Source organism: Rattus norvegicus, chromosome 20 (assembly GCF_036323735.1).
Source record: "Rattus norvegicus strain BN/NHsdMcwi chromosome 20, GRCr8, whole genome shotgun sequence".
Classification (NCBI taxonomy): domain Eukaryota; kingdom Metazoa; phylum Chordata; class Mammalia; order Rodentia; family Muridae; genus Rattus; species Rattus norvegicus.
Window position 1 is genome coordinate 10498746 of NC_086038.1, and position 24871 is coordinate 10523616.

At 55.1% G+C, this 24871-nt stretch overlaps 2 protein-coding genes across 2 annotated transcripts; both read left to right on the forward strand.

The window, feature by feature from the left end:
• The first annotated feature begins 252 nt into the window (after positions 1 to 252).
• Positions 253 to 13886, forward strand: Pwp2 (PWP2, small subunit processome component). Its single transcript, NM_001168653.1, has 21 exons — positions 253 to 331; positions 1153 to 1265; positions 2325 to 2419; positions 2597 to 2696; positions 2827 to 2970; positions 3679 to 3814; positions 4046 to 4281; positions 5093 to 5236; positions 5573 to 5643; positions 6345 to 6481; positions 6869 to 7017; positions 7111 to 7258; positions 7549 to 7699; positions 8290 to 8470; positions 8863 to 9010; positions 9831 to 9939; positions 10481 to 10546; positions 11480 to 11698; positions 11809 to 11959; positions 12076 to 12150; positions 13363 to 13886. Exons 1-21 carry the CDS (start codon positions 314 to 316, stop codon positions 13532 to 13534), a joined length of 2763 nt encoding a protein of 920 aa, NP_001162124.1. The 5' UTR covers positions 253 to 313; the 3' UTR covers positions 13535 to 13886.
• Positions 13887 to 15713: 1827 nt separating this feature from the next.
• Gatd3a (glutamine amidotransferase class 1 domain containing 3A) lies at positions 15714 to 23811 on the forward strand. The gene is made up of 7 exons (NM_001004225.1): positions 15714 to 15858; positions 16030 to 16082; positions 16530 to 16643; positions 17960 to 18079; positions 21090 to 21182; positions 22314 to 22470; positions 23217 to 23811. The coding sequence occupies exons 1-7, from the start codon at positions 15724 to 15726 to the stop codon at positions 23343 to 23345; spliced, it is 801 nt and encodes a 266-aa protein (NP_001004225.1). The 5' UTR covers positions 15714 to 15723; the 3' UTR covers positions 23346 to 23811.
• Positions 23812 to 24871: the final 1060 nt, after the last annotated feature.

A 24871-nucleotide genomic window follows, 5' to 3' on the forward strand; every position in this document is an offset into this window, starting at 1 on the left:
TTTGAACTTGGGTTTTTTTGTTTTTTTGTTTTTGCACGGTTACAAGCGAGTGTGTTGATTTCCCAGCTCCTGACCAAGATCCCGCAATCATTACACAAGGAGACCTAGAGCTTAGCTCTAATCACCACGGTCCTGGCAGTCCCCTGAACCAGCTCACCGGTGCTCGGTTCACCTGCGAACTGGCGGGGAGTGGGCGGGACTTCCTGGAACACTATGGTTGAGGCCCCGCCCCCGGAATTACGCATTTTGAGCGCCGGAGATAGTTCGTATTCCGGAAGTGGCTGGAGCAGGGTTCCGCACGTGTGGCTCCGGGATGAAATTCGCTTATCGGGTGAGCCGCGGGTCAGGCAGGGGAAGCGGGAGGGCGATCGAAGGTTCCGAGGACGTGGAAGAGACCGAGGTCGTTGGCATCTCGGCTGCCCACGGAAAGCACTGGTGGGTCGGCCCATCGCAAGCTGTCGCTCCCGGTTCACACTGAAGCCCTCGTTCCCACCAAACAGGGTCTCGGGCTGTACCTAGCCCTGTCCATACTCAGGTCAGACAACCCAGCAGTGGCTGCAGAAAGGCTCTTAACAACACACCTCAAGCAACATCCAGCTCCCTACCGGGCCGCCAGTCTTTGGAACAAATTCGACAGCACGCCTCGGGCTGATCACACCTCTTAGAAGCCAAGCTCTGCCTGGTGTTATCTCTTGCATGGCTGTCCTCCTACAGCCCAAACTGACTCCCGCCTTAGGTTTTAGCCCAGGCAATCCCTGTAAGCAGCTACCTTACTGCACTACTGGGCTTTGCAGTGTTTAGACATCAGTCCAGGTGCTTATGTGCCATTTCTATGTGGACATAGAACACAAGACTCGGGCCTCTACACCGAGCTGTGTCTGTTGGATGGCGATGCTTGTGTTTGATAACGGCATGGATGCACCAAGGCACTGATGCATAGCACGGTGGGTGGTAAGCATCTCCTGGAGCCCGTTCACTGAGGTAACTTCCGTTAGAATAGGGATCCTATGCCCTTCTGTGCCTGGAAAATGCTTCCTGTCTTGGGAGTATCATTTCCCTTAGAGGAAACCCAATTCCAGGATGCCTCCCATCACCATCTCAGAGAGTTGACACTGTGTTCTCTGTGTTAAGACTGATTCATTTCCTTTGCAGTTCTCCAATTTGCTGGGTACAGTTTATCGGTGTGGAAACCTAAATTTCTCACGTGATGGAAATTCTGTTATCAGCCCTGTGGGAAACAGAGTCACTGTGTTTGACCTTAAGAAGTAAGTATAGAGAGACAATGCCAGCAGGGACAGTAGCCTTCATGTGAAGGCTAGCCATCCTCTTTGTGGCTTGCAGGGCTTCTGGATTTAGGAGGTCACTGGGTCATGGTAGGGTTGCCTGCTGGGATCTTCATCTTTCATTCTAGTATCTAGGACACCGACATTATCCTTAAAGGGAAAGGAAAAGTCATGTGCCTTTTGGCTATTGGCTAGCAAGGGACCCTACCTCTTCTGTGGAGGTGGTGGAGGGCAGGAAGGTTATCTCAAGAGATAAGCACTTACTACTGAGAGGAAGCCTCTGAGGGCCCTGGGCAGGCTGCCTTGAATCTTGGCTCAACGGCTCTGATGGTTCTCACCTTCCCTGCTAAGATGGTCAGATCTAGAATGGGCAACTTGGCAGCCAGAGGTCGGTCGGGCTTAGCTTCGTTTGTCCCAACAAATGTGCCGCCGTTCTTTTTCTGTCTGACTGTGAGTCAGACAGACTCTGCCTGTCTGTCTGACAGTCTCTGCCTGGACTGTCCGAGCGGCTGTAGACTGGCCCTCTCTATCCTGGGCAAGACCCTCCAGTTTTTCTGGCCACTGTGTTCCTGTTAGCTTCAGTTAACCTCCATTTCCAGACTCTGTAGGCTGGGGCCAGCAGTGCAACCTATTCTGCCTGCTGTTGATGGATTACAGGGTCCAGTCAGGTCTTCTGTGTTGCTCTCTCTTTAAATAGCATCTCGGGGACTTGGGATTAGAGAGAACCTGTTTGTTAAAGACGACTCTGAACAAACTAATGGACTCTGATCTCATTACTACACCTGTGATGTGCCTCCAGCTTGATCAAACCCTGCTTCCCCCTTCTATCCACATTTCAATTTAAGAACACACAGCTTTTACAAGTGTGCTACCCTTGACTCTAAAAGGTCAATGCCAAGATTACCCAGGAGAGCAAGGAACAAGCTGTAGCCCAAGGGGACCCTACAGCAGGAGAACCAGCTGCTAGTCTGTCTCTGGCGCTGTCCTCCTTGGTCTGAGTACCCGAGTCCAACCGTGCGCTGGGGTCTTTGTGTTTCTCAGCAACAGATCAGACACATTGCCTCTGGCCACCAAGTACAACATCAAGTGCGTGGGGCTGTCCCCAGATGGTCGCCTGGCAATCATCGTCGACGAAGGTAATGGATGTGGGTGTGGTCAGGCACTGGGGCGGCCCTGCATCTTCTGGGCCGTGGAACAAGGGCATCACATCGGGTCAGGGTCAGCCTCATAGCACGGGTCCAGGCAGTCCGTGTCGCAGGTGGACAGGCACGCTGCGTCTGGGGTCGGGTGGCCACCGTCTCACTCTCTCGCAGGAGGCGCCGCTCTGCTAGTTAGCTTGGTGTGCAGGTCCGTGCTCCACCACTTCCACTTCAAGGGTTCCGTGCACAGTGTCTCCTTCTCCCCCGATGGCAGGTAAGAGCATCTGTCTCCCTTCTGTCTGGGTGCTGCCGTGGGTGCCTCTCCCTGAAGGATACAGAGCATTGGTGTCGGGCCAGCTATTTGTTGGTCTCCAGTACCACATGTGACCCCGTTTCTCCTGCAGAAAATTTGTCATCACGAAGGGCAACATTGCCCAGATGTACCATGCCCCCGGAAAGAAGCGAGAATTCAATGCCTTTGTTCTGGACAAAACCTATTTTGGGCCCTACGATGAGACCACGTGCATTGACTGGACAGATGACTCCAAGTGAGACCGGGGGCATGGGGGTTGGGAGGGAGGACACCTTAGGCCATCTGTCCCCAGAGAATGCCGTCTCCTTCCCATAAGTTGTGGCTGCGTTTTAAAATACGCTATGAGCCCGTCTTGTGGTTTGGTCCAGCCTCTAATAGCAGGACTGAACTCTGCTCTAAGTGAGGTCTGTAGTGTTCTTCCTTCTCCCGTTTACCCCTGGAGACTTCCTCATGGGATGGAGGTATACGTAGAAATAAGTTCCCACTCAGGAGCATGTAAGCCAGCTTTGCTGTCCGGGAGCTGCTGCTGAGGTCCAACCTCTGCCTTGTACACTATCTAACTGTCCTTCTCTTGAAGGCATCCGCTTGTTTCTGGCTTGCCTTGGGTGCTGACACCCTGTCTCCTGGGAAGAGGTCAGTGGTAGTCACGGCATCTTCCTTGTTCCTGCACCCTGGCCAGGCCTCCAGCAAGCACAGAGCCATAGCATGCTACCTTTGCAGCAACAAGCCCATCCCATTCACCTGACAGTGTGGTTAAGAGGATCTCAGGTTGCATCCAGGGTGGGACAGAATACCAACAGCCATACCCAGAGAGACCCACAGGCATAGTATTGAGTTTTCCTCTAAGTCCCTTATGGGGCATCAGTGGTCTCTCAGAGGGAAGCCATGGTGGGCCACAAGGGTAGCGGCACCGTTGTGAGCCCCGGCGCCATCTCTGTTCCAGGTGCTTTGTGGTCGGAAGCAAAGACATGTCCACCTGGGTGTTTGGAGCTGAGCGCTGGGACAACCTTATCTACTATGCACTGAGTGGACACAAAGACGCCATTGTGGCCTGCTTCTTTGAGTCCAACAGCCTAGATGTACGTCCCTTACCTACACTTCCTAGCCTGGCAGTCTGAGCCTTCGTAAGGCTACCTCTAGGGGATCTCTCTAGCCCTGGCCACTGCCATGTGTGACCCCGACCCATCCTGGGGGGCGGGGGCTGGGGCTGATGGAATCAGAATCCAAACACCAAGCCTGAGGGGCACCTGATACAAGGGCCTGGGCATCGGGAGAGCGGCCTGTTTCCAGCTCAGCTGCTTCCTTTGCAGCTGTACTCGCTCAGCCAAGATGGAGCCCTGTGTGTGTGGCAGTGTGACACACCCCCTGAGGGCCTGCGGCTTAAGGCGCCTAGGGGCTGGAAGGCAGACATACTTCAGAGGGAGAAGGAAGAAGAGGAGGAGGAGGATGAAGAAGGGGAAGGGAATCGAGAAACCACCATCCGAGGGAAGGCCGTGCCAGCCGAGCAGGAGAGGGTCGGGAAAGTGAAATACTCACGGCTGGCCAAGTAGGTCTTCCAGCTTAACTGTTCTCTTTACTTATTTGGCGCTGGCCGTGTGCCCGGCTCTGGCCTTGGCCCTGGGGACATGTCACCCACCCAGTTTCCATTGGAGAGGTGGGTGGGGGGACTTGTGGGGTGGCATTAGCAGTGTAGTGGGGCTCTGGGCAAAGGAAGAGTGCCCAAGGGTCAGCTCTGTTTTGAAGTCACCTGACTTTAGATAGAAGCCACTGTCTGGGGTATAGAAGAACAGGACCTGGTGGGTGGCCATCATGGCCTCTGAACTGGAAGGTGACAGAGTGGGGGATGGGAAGAACTGCTCTTCCTTGTCAAGCAGTGATGAAGGAGAAGGTCTGGATGGACCTGAGGTCTCAGGGTATCCCAGATAGGGGTTCAGGACATAGACCGGGGTAGGGCACACTTGGCCCCAACATCAGGGCAGCAGCCACCAGGGTTGTGGGCAGGTGCCAGTGTAGAAGGAAGGTGTCTATCTGTGAGAGGTCAGGAAAGGATTGGGGTGGAACCTGCAAAAACCACTCAGGAAACAGGTCTGGGTCACCTCACAGCCATACAGGAGACCTGTGTGCTGTAGGGAGACCTCTTTTGCCCTGGTAAAGGTGCTTCCCAGTCACCTTCACATAGACAGCACCCACTGGAGAAGCGGGCAGGCTACAAGGAAGTGGGGGGCTAGCAGCTGCCTGGAGCACAGGGCACACCTGGCTCTCCATGTGCCCCTGTCCCGAGCCTAGGTGAGGGGGAAGATTCAGACCCACCCTGAGCCCCATCCTGTATCCTCCCTGTGCTCTGCCTGTCAATCCAGGTACTTCTTGAACAAAGAAGGAGACTTTAACAACCTGACAGCCGCCGCTTATCATAAGAAGACCCATCTCTTGGTCACGGGTTTTGCTTCTGGAATCTTCCATCTGCATGAGCTCCCAGAGTTCAACCTCATCCACTCCCTGAGGTGAGTGGGGCTCACTGGAATGCTTCTGGGCATACACAATAAGGTCCCTGGGTGAATGGGCCTGCAGGACAGCTTTCTACCAACCACTGCGCCCTACACATGAGCCACAGACGCCAGGCTCGGTGTGAGGGGTCGGGGTCCACTTTCAGCCTTGGTCTCTCCGTTCCCTTCTTCATCTCAGAAGCACAGAGAGTATTAAAGTGCTTGTTCCTCCGGTGACTGCTGGCTGGCCCCAGCGAGCAGGCCTGGGCTCTGACAGGAAGGGAGAGGGGTGCGGAAGTGGGCAAGATGGCCGCTCCTGTTCACCCTGCCCTCACAATGCTTTTGTCTGCCCAGCATCTCTGATCAGAGGGTCGCTTCGGTTGCGATCAACAGCTCTGGGGACTGGATCGCCTTTGGCTGCTCAGGTTGGTCTCCCTGCCCTGCTTTAGAAGGGAAGCATCTGCCCAGAAGCTGACCTCAAGTCAAGTCTTGGGGCAGAGAGCCCAGTGAACCCAGACTGCACCTTGCGGGGCCCCAGAGTGCCTTGTGTAGTAGAAGAAGCCTGCTCCCCTGGGGAGAGGAGCTTCCCACAGCTCATTGAGCAGAAGTGTAGACTCTAGGTGTGAATGGCAGGAGTCAGTGAAGGCTACAGATGGGCGATCTTCTGAGGCCCACACTCATACTTAAATTCTAGTCTTCAGGGGTTGGGGATTTAGCTCAGTGGTAGAGCGCTTGCCTAGCAAGCACAAGGCCCAGGGTTCGGTCCCCAGCTCTGAAAAAAAAGAAAAGAAAAAAAAAATTCTAGTCTTCGGTGGCCCTTTCATTTTGGCCTGCAGAGGTGGCCACATCCCTGTCTAGTAGTCCTGGACCTATCCAGTCCAGTCAGCTGCAGGGCTGCAGATGGTGTCAGTATCAGGCGTGAGGGGTGGGGTCCACTTTCTCTCTTTGGTCTTTTCATTCCCCTGCCTTGGGCTGCCGTAGGCCTGTGTTCTTAGTGAGTGTTCAAGGTGAGTCCAGCCCTGGCTGACAGCGTTGCAGGAGTAGTTGGGAAACCCTGTCCCGTGCCATGTGCAGAGGCCGGGGGTGAGGTGTCCAGACAGTAACGGCAGCTTTCTTGTGCCCATAGGCTTGGGCCAGCTGCTGGTGTGGGAGTGGCAGAGTGAATCCTACGTGCTCAAACAACAAGGCCACTTCAACAGCATGGTGGCCCTGGCCTACTCCCCTGACGGGCAGTACATTGTCACCGGTGGGGACGATGGCAAGGTGGGCACTGGGCTTCATTGGGCTGAGCTGTGGGTAGGCCAGGTGGGTGGTGGAAATTTGGCCTCCATTTCTTAGGCTAACAGCCTCAGTGGGGCGCATTTCATGGACTTTGGGTGGACAGGGTCCAAATGTTCCTGTTTCTAACTCTTGTGAGACTTCCAGTACCAGCCAACATGTGAAGTGGTAAGCACTTGCTGGGCCTGGATCAGGCCACGTTCACCCTTGTTAGAGCTCTCACTGCCACCCTCAGTCTCCACCCAGAGGTGTGGGAGCTGTGGGGTACAAGTGGCCTCTCCTGGCATCACCTGGTATAGCCACTATGCCTGTGAGGCTACATGGTCAGGGTCTAGGTGCTGTGGTCATGGCTTCTGTGTGCTCCCTCTCTAGGTCAAGGTGTGGAACACCCTCAGTGGCTTCTGCTTTGTCACTCTCACGGAACACTCCAGTGGGGTCACTGGAGTGACATTCACTGCCACAGGCCATGTCATTGTCACCTCCTCCTTGGATGGCACCGTGAGAGCCTACGATCTTCACAGGTGAGTCCTGCCTCCAAGCACTTTGTGGACAAAGCATTCAAGAGGGGCAGGGGTGTGTGTGTTGACATCTGCCTTGACCTTGTTCCTGTTCAGGTACCGGAATTTCCGCACCTTCACGTCTCCACGGCCCACACAGTTCTCTTGTGTGGCCGTCGACTCAAGCGGGGAAATCGTCTCTGCAGGGGCGCAGGACTCCTTTGAGATCTTTGTGTGGTCCATGCAGACAGGCAGGCTCCTTGATGTAAGAGCAGTCTGATCCCCTAGTCCACGACGTACTTAGAACGCTTGGGGACAGGTGGGCAAGGCTGTCCCTGCTTGAATCCTTGGCATCCATGGGGTCCTACTTGGATACCCTAAAAAGCCGATGCAGTGGCTGGGGCTCGGGGACCTGGGCGCAGAGCCAAGCACAGACCTCCACGTATTGAGCAGTGGCAGTTAATGGAGGGTTCGGCCTGGCCTTCCCACACTCCTCCTCACAGCTGAGATCGTGCTCGGGCCCCTCCCACATCTGTCTCTGATTCTCGTCTCTAGGTTCTCTCTGGCCATGAGGGGCCCATCAGTGGTCTTTGCTTTAACCCCATGAAGTCCATCCTGGCTAGTGCCTCTTGGGACAAGACAGTGCGTCTGTGGGACATGTTCGACAGTTGGAGAACCAAGGAGACCTTGAGTCTGACCTCTGACGGTGAGCTGCGGCTGGGTCTGCAGACGGACCGGGGCCAGAGCCGTTTTCCTCCTGCTGCCATCCAGACTGATATTCTCTAGTGAGCCGCCTCCTCCTTGGTCCTAGTTGGGTTTCTGATGTGAGCTCGGTGGGTGCTGAGAACGATGCTAGACCCCCCCAGACCCAGCAGCTTGGCAGCCCCCAGGGTTGGAGGCATGACGAGAGAAGCTGGTCATTGAGTCCACTGTCCAACTGCGTCAGGCTGAGTCCTGGGGCTTTCGTCATGCTCCCTATTGCTCTCCAGAGCAGCCTTCAAGCTAAACCACTGAGTCCCTGGGAGTGCCTGGAGCAGACTGAGCTATAGGGCGGTCTGTGTGACTGTCTTGTCACCTGCAGGACCAGCACACTGCAGCCCTGAGGCTGTCACCCTGTGCTGCCTTGGGAGCTCTTGTGTCTGAGGGACACCAAGCCCCCATCAGCAAGCTGGGCAGTGGTGTGGGTGTCCCCAGCTGGTGTGTACAACAGTCTTGCTTCCAGGCAGCTCTCGATGAATTCCCCAAGCACCTTGGGGTCCCCGGCCTCCTGGGCCTGATGTTGTTCTCTCTCTCTAGTCCTAGCTGTGACTTACCGGCCTGATGGTGCAGAGCTGGCTGTGGCTACTCTGAATTCACAGATCACTTTCTGGGATCCGGAGAATGCTGTACAGGTGGGCTCCATCGAGGGCAGGCATGACCTGAAGACGGGCAGGAAAGAGCTGGACAAGATCACAGCTAAACACTCGGCCAAGGGCAAGTGAGTGTCAGCTCTTTCAGCAGGGGCGGCGGGGATGGGGGGGAGGAGGGCAGCTAGCACAGGGCACAGAGGGAGGGAGGTGGGACCTCTGGTCTGTGGTGGACTCCATTTTCTGCCCTCTTGGACCCAACCGGAACCATGTGGTTCTGGGCTGATTCTGGGGCGTCCCGGGTGGGCTCCCTCAGGAGGGTACCATCTAAGAAAGGAAAGGGGTGGTGGGTGGTGCCGTCTTTGAGGGTCACAGGTGTACCTGTTTTGCTGAGGTTGGCCAGGGAACCTTGAGCCACCCTAGTGTGATAAGTATTTGCCTCCTGGGGTGTTACTGTGGAGTGGTCCCTACCTTCTCCAGCTGTCAAAGTGATTGGTGCTTGAGAGGCTGTCTCTTCACCTAGGGCCTTCACCACCGTGTGTTACTCTGCGGACGGCCAGAACATCCTGGCGGGAGGCATGTCCAAGTTCGTCTGCCTTTACCACGTCCGGGAACAAATCCTGGTGAAGAGGTTTGAGCTCTCCTGCAACTTCTCTCTGGATGCCATGGAAGTGAGTAGTGGCATGGGCCATTGGAAGGTGTTTTGGCTCCATGGGCCTTGGGTGATCCAGAATGCTGGCACACGGGTGGTGGCTATGCTAGCCTGACCGCCCAGAAAAGCCCGCACGCCCAGGGTCTGGCATCCTCTCTGTCTTTGGGCCTGGTACTGCCTGGTTAGGTAGCTGGAGGACAGGAGTATTCAGTGTAAACTGGCAGGTATGCGGGCTCCTTCAGAGCAGAGAGCAAAGGCAGATCATGGCCAGGCACAACCCCGGTGTCACAGGGCTGTGTCCTTAGTATCCCTTGGGTATCTGTCCCTATTTACCACAGTCTGTGACCTAAGCCCTCCTCACACTCAGTTTGCTCAGGAATATGGGTGGGACCTCTTGAGTAGGCCTATAGCTGCCTGCAGCTGTCGTGTGTGTGTATGTGTGTGTGTGTGTGTGTGTGTGTCTGTCTGTCTGTCTGTCTGTCTGTGTCTGTGTGTGTGTCTGTCTGTCTGTCTGCCTGTGTGTGTGTCTATGTGTGTGTGTGTCTGTGTGTGTGTGTATGTGTCTGTGTGTGTGTCTGTGTGTGTGTATGTGTCTGTGTGTGTGTGTGTCTGGGTGTGTGTGTCTGGGTGTGTGTGTGTGTGTGTGTGTGTGTGTGTGTGTTACAAGGGCATCTCTGTCAGAGACAGCTCCATGCCCCACATTACCAGTACACATCCTTGGGTCCTCCCCCTCCCCACGAGTTCAGGCTGTGAAGGAAGCGTCTGTGGGTTGAGCCTACATGTCAGGTCCTTGTGAAGGCACAGTTGGTGACATGGTAATATGGGCTTCTTTGTCCTAGGAATTCCTGAACCGGAGAAAGATGACGGAGTTTGGCAACCTGGCACTCATCGACCAAGATGCCGGGGAAGAGAACGGGGTAGCGATTCCGTTGCCGGGTGTAAGGAAGGGTGAGCAGAAGCCCCCTGCCCTGTCCCCTACCCACTTTCTTGGTGGCACTGCTGCTCCCTCCATGGGGCTGCATGAGGGTTCTGCCTGTTTCCACACTGAGACATTTCTCTGGAACCTGGAATGCCCAGGCTGTATTAGACGGGGAGGGCCCCATGCGTCTGCTCCACAGGATCAATGCTAGGGGCACCCAGGACCCAGGCTGACCATCCCAGTAACCATGAGTCAGAAAGCTGGAGTTCCTTTATGCAGGGTTTCCCTGGACCAGTCAGACCCACCTAGGCTGAGCAGAGACAAGCTGTCTGCTGGCCAGCGGATGCGCTCGGGAGCTCATGTCCTCAAACCTGGGTCCCGATGCCCTGCTCCATGAGGCCACAACACTTGCCACAGAGGTCTTGGGGCTGCTGGGCTTTGGGAATACTGCTTCCCTCCTCCAACGCTGTTCTTTGTAGGGCCCTGTGACCACCCTTGGGCAGCACAGTGGACCTGAGGGCGGGCCTCGGTATGCACAGTCAAGTAAGGACAGTTGTTTCTCCTCTCCAGGTGACATGAGCTCCAGACACTTCAAACCTGAAATCAGGGTGACTTCTCTACGCTTCTCTCCCACTGGTGAGTCCAGGTAACCCTTAGCACAGGCCAATTCCAATAGGTGTCAGAGCCTTTGTTCCTAAGGGCGAGGACAGTGTCAACCTGCTGACAGCCTCTGGGCATTGCTGTCTGGTGAAAAGGAAGTGACTGGCACATGTGCGTTCTAGTTCTTGGGGTGTACAATGTGAAACTCCATCCCTACCGCCACAGTGGGAGCCTGGACCCTGCTCTTGGAGGAGGTGACAGTCCAGGTACCCTTCCTAGGAGGCAGACTCTCTGCACCTCAGCTAGTGATAGTGCCTTACCCACCCTGTTTCTGTCCCTCAGCATGTTCAAGGGTCTGCTGAGGCCTGAAACCTGCCGTGGCAGGGCAGGTATAAGGTCCCTAGCCGTGCCCTGCAGCGCTAGTGGAGGGGACAGGGTGAGGTATGTTTCGTCATGTGTCAGACACATTTGGAGACGATCACCCCTGTGTCCCACTTCCCACTGTGGAAGGTAGACCAGCTGGCCGTAGACCACAGCCTGAGGCCCACATCGGTCCCATCTGTCCTGCCACTCAGTTCTACAGCTTAATTTTTTTTTTTCCCTTTTCTTTTTTCCGGAGCTGGGGACCGAACCCAGGGCCTTGCGCTTGCTAGGCAAGCGCTCTACCACTGAGCTAAATCCCCAACCCCTTAATTTTTTTCTGAGCCACTGCTCACTACGTCCCGTGTGTGGCTGTACCCTTGGTGTGGGTGGCGTGAGCAGCTGAGCACGAACTATATGGCCTTCAAGGCTGAATGAAGGTCTGCCCTGTTCTGGGAAGCCTACTGACTTCCTGGAATAGCCAGAGGAATTGGGTGTCTGGGAAGCTGCAGCCCTGGAAAAAATGTCTGCCTGCAGTTTACACCTTCCAAGCAGGGGATGAATGAGCTTCCCAGGTTTAACGAAACCCCTTTGCCGCTTGCTCCACAGGGCGCTGCTGGGCAGCCACCAGCACAGAGGGGCTCCTCATCTTCTCCCTGGACGCCCAGATGCTCTTTGACCCATTCGAGCTGGACACCAGTGTGACCCCTGGACGGATCCGGGAAGCCCTCCGACAGAGGGAGTTTACCCGGGCCATCCTTATGGCCTTCCGCCTCAATGAGAAAAAACTGGCCCAGGAGGCCCTGGAGGCTGTACCACAGAATGAGAGTAAGCCAGGACCACCAGCCACACCCGGCTGCTACAGAGGAGCTCCGGGCATCCCCACTCTCCCTGGCGATTTCTTTGCACACTGAGCATGGCTTTTCTTCTTCCTGCAGTTGAGGTGGTCAGCGCTTCTCTGCCTGAGCTGTATGTGGTGAAAGTGCTAGAGTTCTTAGCCGCCTCCTTTGAAGAGTCTCGGCACCTGGAATTCTACCTTATATGGACACAGAAGTTACTGATGTCACATGGACAGCGCCTGAAGTCCAGGTATAAAATGGGTTCCCCCTTGCTCCTCACTTGTGGACAAGTAACCCAGGCACTTGGTCCTGGCCACAGGGAACATTCCCCTCCATGCGCCTACACCAACGGTGTCTCCTTTCCAGGGCGGGACAGTTGCTGCCTGTGGTCCAGTTCCTTCAGAAGGGCCTCCAGCGGCATCTAGATGACATTTCCAAGCTGTATGTACCTCGGGGTTGGTGGGCAGGGTCAGGTAGGGTTCATGCAGTCAGTTAGCCCTGTGGTGTCTGATCGGGGGCAGAATATTCTGGGGTCAGAGATACACGTTCTGTCTGCTGGGTGGACTGAGTCCTGCCATGGGTGCGAGGATCCCCTCTGGGTGTGACTGACACTTGTTGAAGACAGCATGTAACACTTGGAACAGGCAGAGATGGGACGGACATGCCTGAGGCATAGTGAGAGCCCTTCACCCTGGGCATGGACACAGGGTAGGACCAGGCAGCCTAGCCTGGATTCTTGTGTCACAGTCTTGGGGCCAGGGAGCCTGAATTCTAGGATCTGCACTATGAATGTAGGCATTTCCCTAGCATGACAGTAATACAGAATATAACTAGTGTTCTTGGGACGGCGCTAGTTAGAATGACCCCATGTGCATCCCGTACCTCTTCCCCCTACAGCCTACTCTCAGGTAGTTTTTGGTGGTCTGTGACCCATGTGTCCCTATATCATCTGTCACTGAGCAGTTGCTACGTGTTCCAGCCAGGCGTATAATACGCGTGTCTGCTGGTCTCTCCATACAGAGTCTCCAGGGGGAGGCTGGCACCTGGGCACTGTGACCCCCATGGCCCCCCTGATTATCTTTATAAATGCTTCTCCAAGTCTAGAGCGAGCCCTTCCTCTTCGTGCCCTTTCCCTCCTAGACTTCTGCCTGGCTGCAGGAAGACTGGTGTTGGGGGCGGCTGTGCTAAGGCATGGGTCTGCTTAGCAAGGCACATGCGCCTAACCTTTCCCTGGCTGGTGCACCACAGCTCCCCAAGAGGTTGCTCTTGAGACTCCACCTCCTTCTCTGAGCATTGCTCCTGCTCTGGTTTTATGGCGAAGGCATTGGCATAACTATGTGAGGTTGATGAGACCGCCCTTTATAGGTAGCAGGGCACCCATAGGTGTAATGTGCAGCCGTTCCTTTCTACTGAGCTCTGCCCCACGCATGGCTCTGGGAGATAAGGTCAGAAACTTGCCCTTTGTCCTGTGAGTGTGGAGAATTGGCCCCTGGCTCTGTAAGTGGCTGGAAGGGAGGGGCCAGATGCTGCACTACCCCGGGGAGAGCAGGGACTGAATTGAGGAGGGGATACGTTTTGGGAACAGCTGCATCTGATCCTGCTGGTGGCAGCAAAGCGAGATGCTGGTGCTGACCTAATGTCCTCTGTCCTCAGCTGTGACTGGAACCGCTATAACATCCAGTACGCGCTGGCGGTTTCCAAGCAGAGGGGTATGAAACGCACCCTCGAACCTGTAGACACAGAGGAGGACACAGATGCATCTGATGAGGACAGTCTGCACCTACTCAGAGCTGCAGAGGAGGAGGAAGAGGGGATGCTGGTGTAGAACCGCGTACGTCATAGCCTCATTGGCTGATTGGAGATGGAACCACGGTGCTCCTGGGCCCAGGAAGTGGGAGATGCCAGAGGTCCGAAGACCCTCCAGCCAGGCCTCTTCCTGTGAGACTGCTCATGCTGCCATGAGCAGGACACAATGGGCACACACGCTGTGGGCCCAGAACGCTGGCGTCATGGATGACGACCCTGCACAGACTTCCTGAGGAGTGGACAGGTTTAGAAGTGTGGGCTTGCAAAATTCCTGTCAGAGTTATTTATATTTTTATATGACATTCTACGATGAACTTAGGGTTGGAAAGTGGGCTTCTTAAAAAATATGAGGGCTTCGCTTTTCAACTTTGCATTTCTGATGTTTCTAATGTGTCCTGAGTGAGACATAGTCTTCGGGTAAGCAGGGAGATCAGAGTGACTCTCTGTTCTGGACCGCGGGCCCTGATCATCTATGTGTAGTCAAGAAACAGCATGTGCTGGGCTGACCCCGGCAGGTGGGCATGACAGCCCAAGGCTGGCCAGGGAAGCTTGATCTTTGCCAGTATGTACGGGTTATGTGAGAGAGGGGCAGCCCCTCCATGCCAGAGTCGTGCTTTACCGATACCCCCTGTGTGTGCGGTTGACCAGGCCCAGCATGCCACTGGCCACTGATGAGGCCCACAGGTGCCAACTCACTGATGACTACCCATTGGCCTCTGTCCAGGCCACAGGAGCGGATCTATGTGACGCCTGGTGCACCGAGAGCCATCAGCTTATCATGTCCTCGTTATACCTGGGACACACCATGACTGGATACTGTCCTGGTTGCCTGGAATCCACCTAGGCTTGCACATGGGTATGGAGAAAAGCCAGAGCTTAGCCTGGTATCAGCAAGCTTCCCGTTCAGTTCTGTGTAGCCTGGGGTAGAAAACGAAACGGCTTCTCAATGTGCCCAGCAGCAAGGTCCTGGCCGCCGAGAGAGACAGGGATTTGCTTCTTTTGTGCCATGACTCTTATCTACAGCAATGAATACAGTTTTATGAAGCCTTACTCTGTGTGTGTGGGGTGTGTGGGGGGGGTGTAAGTGTGGAACTGAGGACCTGGGGAAGGACAGGCAAGTAGCACAGAGCCATCACCTGTCTTTTAAGTTTACTTCTTATACCAGAAACTGGACTCAGTTTGGAGTACTTTACGAGTCTGCTCTGTGGTGACCATGCCCACTCCACCCACCCATCCACCCCATCCCCAGTGGACAGCCAGATGCAAATTGCCTGACACTCCATCGAGTAGCTATGCACTTACCCCTCCCTCACTCCTTCTGGTGTCAGCTGAAACTGGATAATCCCTGGCTCCCAATAATAATAATAATTATAATAAGGTGTTGGACCACCAAACCCGCTTCTGTATGCTCCCTGGCTTCAGCATACACTGTGCATCCTAGGCTTCTTCCCATCATGTGTCTCCTAAATGTGAAGGGTTCCCATCTGATGGGGACACCCAGCAGCTGACTAGAGAAGCCAGGCCACCGTTGACATCTTTCACAGTGGCCCAGGTGTGGCAGTTAAACCTTAGGAGCTTTCTGGTCATTACCCCGAAGGACACTGGACTGTATGTAACCACAACCACCACAATGATTCAAAATGTGAAAGCACGAGGCTCAGCTCCTCCACTGAACAGTGACTAGCAGAACTGCAGCCTCCTCTCAGGCCACAAGGGAATCCAGAGCAGACTCAATGGCAGGAGCTTGCTGCAATCCCATTATTTAAAATCAGTTTTAAGTCATTGCATAGACTGGAGCTGCGGTAGGTGGTCGGGGTGACATACGCCAAGATGGGCTCCCTTCTCTAGGCAGACCAGGCCGGACCACAAGGTCGATCACAGGAAGGCCCTAACCTGGCATACTACCATGCTTGCCATTTCGGAACCGGGAAGGGGCGTGTCCCAACTCTGCCGTTCACTGGGCAGGTACAGCCAATCAGTCTCTTAGGTGAGGGGGCATGTTCTGAGGACTGCGGCCCCGCCATCCCGCTTGTCCGCTCTGGAAAATGGTTCTGGGGTTCCCATTCACAGTCGTTCACTGCGCAAGCGCGGCCCCACCCACCGGCCCTTTCAGGAAAGGGCTCACTGCGCGCTCCTCCATTGGCCAGGCGCGACCCCGCCCTACTGCGCACGCTCTCTCGACACTACTGTCGCTGTCTGCCCTTCGCGATGGCTGCTGTCAGGGTTCTGGTGTCGCCGAGGTTGGCTTCTGCGCTCCTACCGCTCTCAGGGCGCCACCGGACTACCTCCCAGCGCGCAGCCATTCACAGCTCCGCACCGCGGCCCCGGGCCAGGGTGGCGTTGGTGAGTACAGGGTCAGACTCCCAGGCCATGTGCCTCTCCTTGCTCGGTCCTCGCAGCCTGGGGTCGATCACCTGTCCGCCCAAGGTCGGCCGTTGGTGGGGTTCAGCTTCCCGGTACCCTCGGTAATTTCGTGTCGGGTCCACGCCCTCGTCAGTGCCTCTCTTCCTGCAGGTGCTGTCGGGCTGCGGAGTCTATGACGGAACCGAGATCCACGAGGCCTCAGCGTAAGTCCTCAGAGTTTGTAAACATTCTCTTGGTTTAAAAGGCAGAAATGGCCAGAGCGTCGTAACCAAACGCAGTGGGTTCGCATCGTGATAAGTCCAAAGCCAAAATTAGCACAGCCGAGACATAAAAGGTGCCACCCGGGCCCTGGGTGAAGGCAGAACGCCTGGCAGGAACCCGGGGCCCTGCACATACCCAAAATGTAACACCTGCGAGTCAGCTACCCTCGCTGCTCATCAGTCAGTAAAAGGATACCTGCCTACCCGCTCTGGTTCTACCCTCACCTTGCAGAAAGGTCTGTAAGTGGCAGGAGCCCTGGCTTCGTAAAAAAGCATCAAGATGTCCTACACACTAGCACTCAGTGGAAGTCCGTTTGCAAAATCATCTTGCTGCCGTGAGGCTGGAGGAGACATTTGGAAGTGATGTCTTTGTGGATTTTCTTCACGTAGGATCCTGGTGCACCTGAGCCGAGGCGGAGCTGAGGTCCATATCTTTGCTCCTGATGTCCCTCAGATGCACGTGATTGACCACACCAAGGGGGAGCCTTCTGAGAAGGAAAGCAGGTATGGGGAGGGAAAGGACCTGGAGAGAGCCATGTTCCTATGTGCACCTTCTACAGCGCAGACTTCCTGATTATTTGCTCAAGCATGTGTCCCTCAAAACAGCTGTCATCCGGCAAGTCTGGAAATACACTGCTGTGGGCAGAATGTTTCTGACCTCCCAGTGACCCTTACGGGAAGAGCAGTAACTACTGTTGCCCTCCCTCTGGACGTGAGGTGGTCATGGTTTGTTCTGGCTTGACCCTGCAAGGCACTGTGTTCCCTTTCTTTATCTAGTTCCTTTATTTGTTTTTTGTAGGGGGGGAAAGGGTTGTTTGTTTTGTTTTCCTAAACCAAGTTTCTCTATGTAGAGAGCCTCTCTCTACATAGATAGAGAGGCTATCTTGAAATTCACTCTGTAGCCCAGGCTGGCCTTGAACTCAGAGATGCACCTGCCTCTGCCTCCTGAGTGCTAGGATAAGACACATACTCTCGGGCTGGAGAGATGGCTCAGTGGTGAAGAGCACTGAGTGCTCTTCCAGAGGTCCTGAGTTCAAATCCCAGTAACCATATGGAGGCTCACAACCATCTGTAATGGGATCTGATGCCCTCTTCTGGTGGTGTGTCTGAAGGCAGCCACAGTGTACTCATATGCATAGAATAAATAAAAATTTTTTTTTAAAGAGGCATACTCCATCACTGCCTCAGGTTTTTGGGTTTGTTTGTTTGTTTGTTTTTGAGACAGAGTCTGTTCGGCCCTAACAGGCCTGGAACTCACTATATATAAACCAGGCTGGCCTTGAATTCGCAAAGATTCACTTGTCTCTGCCTCCCAAGAGTTGGGATCAAAGGCAATTGACTCTACGCCCAGCACACCTATATTTCTTATCTGAGGCCTGTTTGCCGGGTGGGGGCTGAGACTGTAAAGGTAAGAGGAGGAACTATGGTGTAACTGCCGAGGCTCTCTTTGGGGATTTCCTTCTCTATCCAGAACCCTGGCTCCTGAATCTCCCTCTCCCTCCTGTTGTTCAAGCCCATATGAGGTGGCTTCGGTCATCCTGAAGAGTGGCTTCTTAGGCAACCCCTCTCTGGTGTGGAGCCCTGGTTTCTGCCTGCTGTGGATACTTGGTGGGCTTCCGGTTCCTGCTGACCCCAGCCTGGCAATGCCTATTGTAGGTCACTAGAATCCTGTCACTGTCTCCGGGTGTTGCCTGGCTGTGCTAACTGGGAAGCATTCAGTCTCCACGTGTGAGCATGCTCACTTGAAGATGAGTCTGCAGTGCTGCCCGTGTCCCTGCCCTGCCTGCAAGTTGATCTTTCGTGTCATCTGCTCCTTCCAGGAACGTTTTGGCTGAGTCAGCAAGGATCGCCCGAGGCAAGATCACCAACCTGGCTCAGCTCAGCGCTGCTAACCACGATGCTGCCATTTTCCCTGGAGGCTTTGGGGCTGCCAAAAACCTGTGCGTGTCCAAGTGTAAGGGTCTAGACCACACGCGTACCCTCTCTTTTACAAGGGGTGGGCTGGGGGCACTTTAACAAGATCACTGGGGCGGCGGTCTCTGCTCCCTCCTCTGAACATTGCAGTGCCTGGAAGCTGTCAGGGTGGGCTGACCTCCATGCTGGGAGTCAGGTCCCCGCAAACTCTGCCCGCTTGCCCTTGCAAGTGTCAGCTCTCACACAGAGCCGTTCTCCCTCTGCTCTGGGCTGCTGTGAGAAGTGAGAATGGCCTCCACAAGCTCAAATGTTTGAATGCTTGGTCCCTATTTGGTGGAACAGTTTTGGAAGGATTAGAAGGTGTGGCATTGTTGGAGGAGGTGTGTCGCTGGGGGGGTGGGCCTTGAGGTTTCAAAAGTGAATGCTAGGTCCTCTCAGTCTCAGTCTCAGGGTCTCTCAGTCTCTCTCTCTCTCTCTCTCTCTCTCTCTCTCTCTCTCTCTCACACACACACACACACACACTCACTCACTCACTCATGTGTGTGTCTGTGTCTGTCTATCATTCTACCTCCTTTCTTCCTTCTCGCCCTCCTTTTTTTCCCTCCTCCCTCCTTCCCTTCTTCCCTCCAACTTGCGGATCAGATGTGAGCCCTCGGACCTGCTCCGATGGCTCGCCCACCCGCCTGCTGTCACACTTCACGCCATGGACTAACCCTCTGAATCCATAACAGTGCCTTCTTCTCCAAGTCACTTTGAGCACAATGTCTCTGCTTCACAGCAGTAGAGCTGTAAGTCGAACACCCCCTTACAACTGCGGGGCACCAGGAAAGAGGAAGGCCTTTTGTTGCTTTGCTGTTTGAGCTGCTGCTGGGGGAAGCCCAAGATACATTCGAGGGAGTCCATTCCACAGCTCCTGTTGGTTCTTTCTTGAGCCTTCATGGAGGTCTTCGAGGTACCATCCTCAGCAGGACCCTGCCTGGGAGGGGCTCACCCAACTGGTTGTCAGGGAGAGCCTTGAGCAGGCTCTGAAATACCCCCCAAGGCACTTCACTTAGTGTCCTGCTCCCAGAAGGGAGGGACACGGGGCTTCACGCTCTGAAGTGTCACCAGTCTGCCTTTCTCAATGTGAACCCTCTGACCCTTCGTACGGCCGTCAAAATGTCTCTTCTCAGATTCTGTATACTTCAGCCCCTTGGGTAGCACCCACCCACTTCATCCTGAAACCAGTGAAGCTGGCAGTGCCAACCCTAACCGGGTCCTGTGCAGCCCATCCTCATAACAGCATGGCTGGGCATGGTGTCGCTGGGTCCTCCCTTCCATTGGGAAAGTAAGCTGTGCTCATCACTCCTGCCTGTCAGCTCCTGCCTGGTGGAAGATTGACCAGAGGCCACATCTGTCTGCGCGGCTGCCTTGTTCTCTTAGGAGTTAGGCTCAGGAGTGTGAGAGGTTCTTGGCGTTGAGTCTCCATGGCATTTAAGGAAGCTGCGGGCCTCTATACCTATGTCTGAGCCCTCTGACCCCTGTGGGGAAGCCTCCATTTTCATTCTTTCTGACCTTTACAGAAGAATGGTAGGTCCTCGCTCACGGGCTGCTGCTGAAGCCATGAGGCCATCATGCTAGTCGGTGGTCGCCGCTGTCACTGAAAGGTAGCAGCACATGTGGCAGCCGGTGGCCAAGCCCAAGTGTGCATACGCAGTGAAGGGCGACTGAGGTTTAACAGGGCTGAGGTAGTGGGTGGCTGGCTCACGCACCTGGGGCCTGGCAGGTGGTGGGGTGTGTGTGTGTGTGTGTGTGTGTGTGTGTGTGTGTGTGTGTGTGTGTAGTGTCAGTCCAGTGTGTGTGTGCACATGTGTGCGAGTGTGTATGTGTGTGTAGTGTCAGTCCAGTGTGTGTGCACGCGTGTGTGTGTGTGTGCCCGTGTGCGCGTGCGTGTGTGTGTGTGTGTGTGTGTGTGTAGTGTTGGTCCAGTGTGTGTGCACGCGTGTGTGTGTGTGTGTGTGTGTGGTGTCGGTCCAGTGTGTGTGTGTGTGTGTGTGTGTGTGTGTGTGTGTGTGTGTAGTGTTGGTCCAGTGTGTGTGTGTGTGTGTGTGTGTGTGTGTGTGTGTATGTGTGTAGTGTTGGTCCAGTGTGTGTGTGTGTGTGTGTGTGTAGTGTTGGTCCAGTGTGTGTGCGTGTGTGCGTGCGTGCGTGCCTGCGTGCGTGCGATGTGTCGGTCCAGTTGGTCCAGGCACTGTGGCTGGCCTTGTGTATCTTCTAGAGAAGCCGCACGTGTGTGGCCGAGTTGGTCGCTGCCGACATCGGTCTCTTGCTCTGCCTGATGTACTTCTGTGTGGTTTCCAGCTGGCTTGAGAGCTGCTCAGTGGTGCAGACTCCACATGGCGTCCAGGGTGCCGGGAGTCGTGCTACTTGCCACGCTGGTGGCCCCGGTGACCTGAAGTCTTGCTTGTTGCTTCTTTTTAACATTGTCCAAGAGAGACAGAGACAGAGACATTGATTAAAGGGTGAAAGGATTTGGTTTGGCAAGTCTGGCTGACAGAAGTCAACGCCTGACGGTAAACCTGGCCCCTCAGTGCCAGACCTGGAGGCCGCAGCACAGGAAGCTACATCCTGACAGAAAGGTGCTGGGCTCTGCCAGGGTGCATTCCCTAAGGATAGGTAACGTCCCACCTCCTCGGCTGCCCTGGGCTGGCCTTCACACTCCCAGGAAGAAGAGGCACACAAGGCAGACACTCGGTGTGCTAATGGCCGCTACTGTTAGGCTAATTGTCTTTCTTTTTCCAGAACCCTCTTTGGGGTTTTGTGTTTGTTTGGCCGTCCCTGGACCCTGAAGGCCGAGTGCAGTCACAGACTGGCCACCCACCTCTTGCCTCCCACCCTGCTGGCTGGCTGTCAGTGAGGAGCTAGATTAGCAACCATGCATTCAGTGTGACAGCAGGCTCTCCGTGTGGCCTACAGCCACACTGTGGGCAGCTCCTCTGGTGTGCAGTGGGCCAGATCGTGGGACACTGATGAGGACAGCCTCTCCTCTCATGGCAGGAGCACATTCGCTGTGGACGGGAAGGACTGCAAGGTTAACAAGGAGGTGGAGCGTGTCCTGAAGGAATTCCACGGAGCCAAGAAGCCCATTGGGTAGGTGATGCTCCGGGTTCGAGAGGACGGGAGGAATCCATGGGAGTTCCTGACAGACTCTGCGGGCTCTTAGTCTGGCAGTGTCACCAGCGCTGGAGCCCAGTAAGACCAGCAGCAGCCTGAAGACAGGTGGCTTGGGAACATGTATGGCTGCAGTAGAGGCAGGATTGGTTTCTGAGTGGGGCAGCCATGGGAGTCCAGCGCACGGCTCAGAGCTGGAACATCGGGCACAGCTCTCTGCCTCCTATGTGTCAGGGCAGCTCACTGTTTTCTGTTGATTTCGAATCTTACTCTATAGCTTTGATTGGCCTGATACTTAGTATATAGACCAGGCTGGCTTTAAACTCACAGAGATCCATCCACGTCCTGAATACTGGGATTGCCACCATGCCCAACCAGGGCAGCTCACTTTTAAGGGTCATGGTCCAGGTCACAGGTCATGGCATGCAGGGCTGTTTCTTGCTCTCTGGATAACTTGTACTGGACACTGTAGAGTAGTGGTTCTCACCCTTCCTAATGCTGTGACACTTTAATACAGTTCCTCATGTTGTGGTGACCTCAAATCATAAACATATGTCACTGCTACCACATAACTCTGATTTCACTACTGTTAGGAATCATAAGTATCTGACATGCAGGATATCTGATTTGCAACTTCTGTGAAAGAGTCGTTCAACCCTCATCCCCAAGGTTGAGAACCACTGCCGAGTGGCCAGCCAAGTGGCAGTGTAGAGTTTGGCTTCCTGGGACCCTCAGCTTCCCCTTAGCCATCTCCACCCAGAGCTGCTCAGGCCCCAGTTCCTGACTGCCCAGTGTGGTAAGCCTGAGGCAAGACTCCCAAGCCTCACTGTCTGGGGACTAGACTAGAACTCTGTTCTCAGTTTCCAGTCCTCCCTCTCAGTGTGCTCCCTGTGCTCACACACTCAGTCCTCCCTTTCAGTGTGTGTGCTGTGCTCACACACTCGGTCCTCCCTCTCAGTGTGTGTGCTGTGCTCACACACTCGGTCCTCCCTCGGTGTGCTCCCTGTGCTCACACACTTGCTCCTCCCTCTCAGTGTGCTCCCTGTGTTCACACACTCGGTCCTCCCTCGGTGTGCTCCCTGTGCTCACGCAGCTCCTCTGACTTTTCAGCCTATGCTGCATCGCTCCTGTCCTCGCAGCCAAAGTGATCAAAGGTGTGGAGGTCACCGTGGGCCATGAGCAAGAGGAGGGGGGCAAGTGGCCATATGCTGGAACCGCGGAAGCCGTCAAAGCCCTGGGTGCCAAGCACTGTGTGAAGGGTGTGACCATATCCTTTCCTCAGCTGGTCAGTGTGGTCAGTATCAGGTAGCCCATTAGGCTGCCCCTTCATCTGATCACGGAGGGGATCGTGGCAGGCCGCCATGCCTACACCAGTTATATTTGCTGGTCTTACTTGAAGGGAACCCCTGGGCAGGAGCACAGGGCCAGCCAGTGTCATGGAATATACCTGGCTTGGAGTGCCACAGGCAGGCTGGCAGGAAGCTGGCTCCTCGCTTGGCAGAGGAGGATCCGTGGTCCTGCACCCACAGAGTGAGACCTGTCAGCCGCGAATCAGCCTGGAGCACACAGCTAGGATACCTGATCCCAAGGGGAGGCAGCCTGTGAGGAATACAGGCGAGGGGCAGGGTTCGGGGGGAGAGGTGGCGTCTGGAAGACTAGGAGCTGCTTGCTGGTGGCCATAGAACGGAACTAGAGCAGTGTGGGGCGGTGGGCAGGACTCCTGGCTCTAGTGGGCCCCTCAGTTTCCACAGCTGGAGCTGGCCAGGGTGAGTTTTACGTCCCCGTGTGGGGCCAGCCTGTAGGCTGTCACCAGGCACTGTCCTACCCCCAGATCACAGTTTCTTCCTCCTCACGAGTACCTGTGAGTTAGAAGCTCCTCTTACAGAGGTGCGTTGTTGGTGTGATGTCATCGAGCAGCAGGGGGCCTGCAGGACTGAGGGGGGTGGGCAGGGCTCTTCCTGTGCGATGCCCATGATCCTGCCTAGGGCTAGATTTTCCCTAACATGTACTCACGAAGCTCACGTCGACCAGAAAAACAAGGTGGTCACCACCCCGGCCTTCATGTGTGAGACCGAACTCCACCACATCCACGACGGGATTGGGGCCATGGTGAAGAAGGTGCTGGAACTCACGGGAAAGTAACACCACCAGCACCACGCTTGGCCTCCGTCGTCGCTGTGGCACGCTCAGCCTGTGTGCTCCGGTCAGCCAGGACACGGGAGCTGCTGTTCTATTAGAAGCATAGACACTTTGTGCCTGAAGGAGGAGCTTTGCAACTATGCGTCCAACCTTGGCTTCTACCAGCCGGAAGCCAGAGTCTCACCAAGGGCCCCAGGTAGCAGCAGGAATTTCACTGGGGGCTGGCCTCACTGTGTGTCCCCATTGGGTGGTCTGGGCACCTTTTCCAGAGCCTGGTTCAAGGACTCACGTTGTGCAGTCCTAGGTCTGATGGATCGGGTACTAAAGCTCTAAAAGAAGAAAACCATTTAGGCTCCAAGTCTTCGGAGATATGTCCAGAGTAAGCACAGCTAACTGCAGCCAGGGGGATTCTGTAGTAGATCCCTGCAGCCATACAATAAACTCTTTTCCACAGTGGAAACTCCTTCCAGCCATGTCTCAGGCCTTCTGAAACTAGCGAATGGTACCCCGTAACATGAGGTGTCACCAAGTCTCAGCTCTGAGTTTTCAGGAGATGGGAGAAATCACTGATTGTGGGCCCCTGGAGGGGCCTGCTGGTTGGGTCTGGGAAGTTGCCCCAGGCTGTGAGATTGTATAACCTGGGCAAAGAAGGAAAGTAGAGGACAGTAGTGCCCTGGTGGTCCCTCATGGAGAAGTGTCAAACTGGTCTGACAGAGCACACATCTGTTCCAGAACTCTCTCCCAGAGGGCCAGGCAGCCAGGCGTCCCTTGGCCTTGGCAGTAACTACTACAACACTGGACTATAAGACAATCCTTTAGCTCGGTTATGTCAGATGCTGGGCAGAAACAGGTTTAGGCCAGGCTAGATGTCGCTGTCAGCTATGGATGTAACCTCCATAGCTAGATGTTGCCGTCTCCCAGTGCACGTGTGTGGAGGCTAATCTCTCCAGCGGCCCTGATTGTTGGTGGTCTGGGTCTCCAGGCCGCTTACCAGGACCTATGCATAGCATGCGCCCATGATACCTGAACTACTGGTCACAGGGCCCCCTTCTGGAGAACCTGAGGAGCTCACTCCTTACTAAAGCGGGGAGGCCAAGGCCGGTATGCCCTTCCCTCGAGGAGGACCTGTTAAAGCTCCGTGAGTTTCCACAGTGAATACAGAGCCAGCACAGCCCCACCCGCATCCCACACATACACAAAGTGTCTGCTCCAGTCTACCCAAGACCATCCAGGGTGACAGTCCCTGCCCGGTGATGTGTGGCTCTGCCAGCTGTGACAGCACAACCTTCGCCATGCACCTGCCAGATGTTTTTGCTTCAGTCTGCTGTTAGCCTGGCAGGCCGCCCAGCTCTACTGGGTTGACTTAGTCACCTCTCCCCTCTGGCCTTGGCATCCCTGGGCAGAGATCTGTTGGTTTCGCTGGCTGACTTGGGCCTTTTCTTTGACAGGCGACTTAGAAACCCTTCGTTTGGTAAGCAGCGCCCATGGGCTTTTTATCCTATACCTGTTCTCCTTGGGGGTCTGGTGGG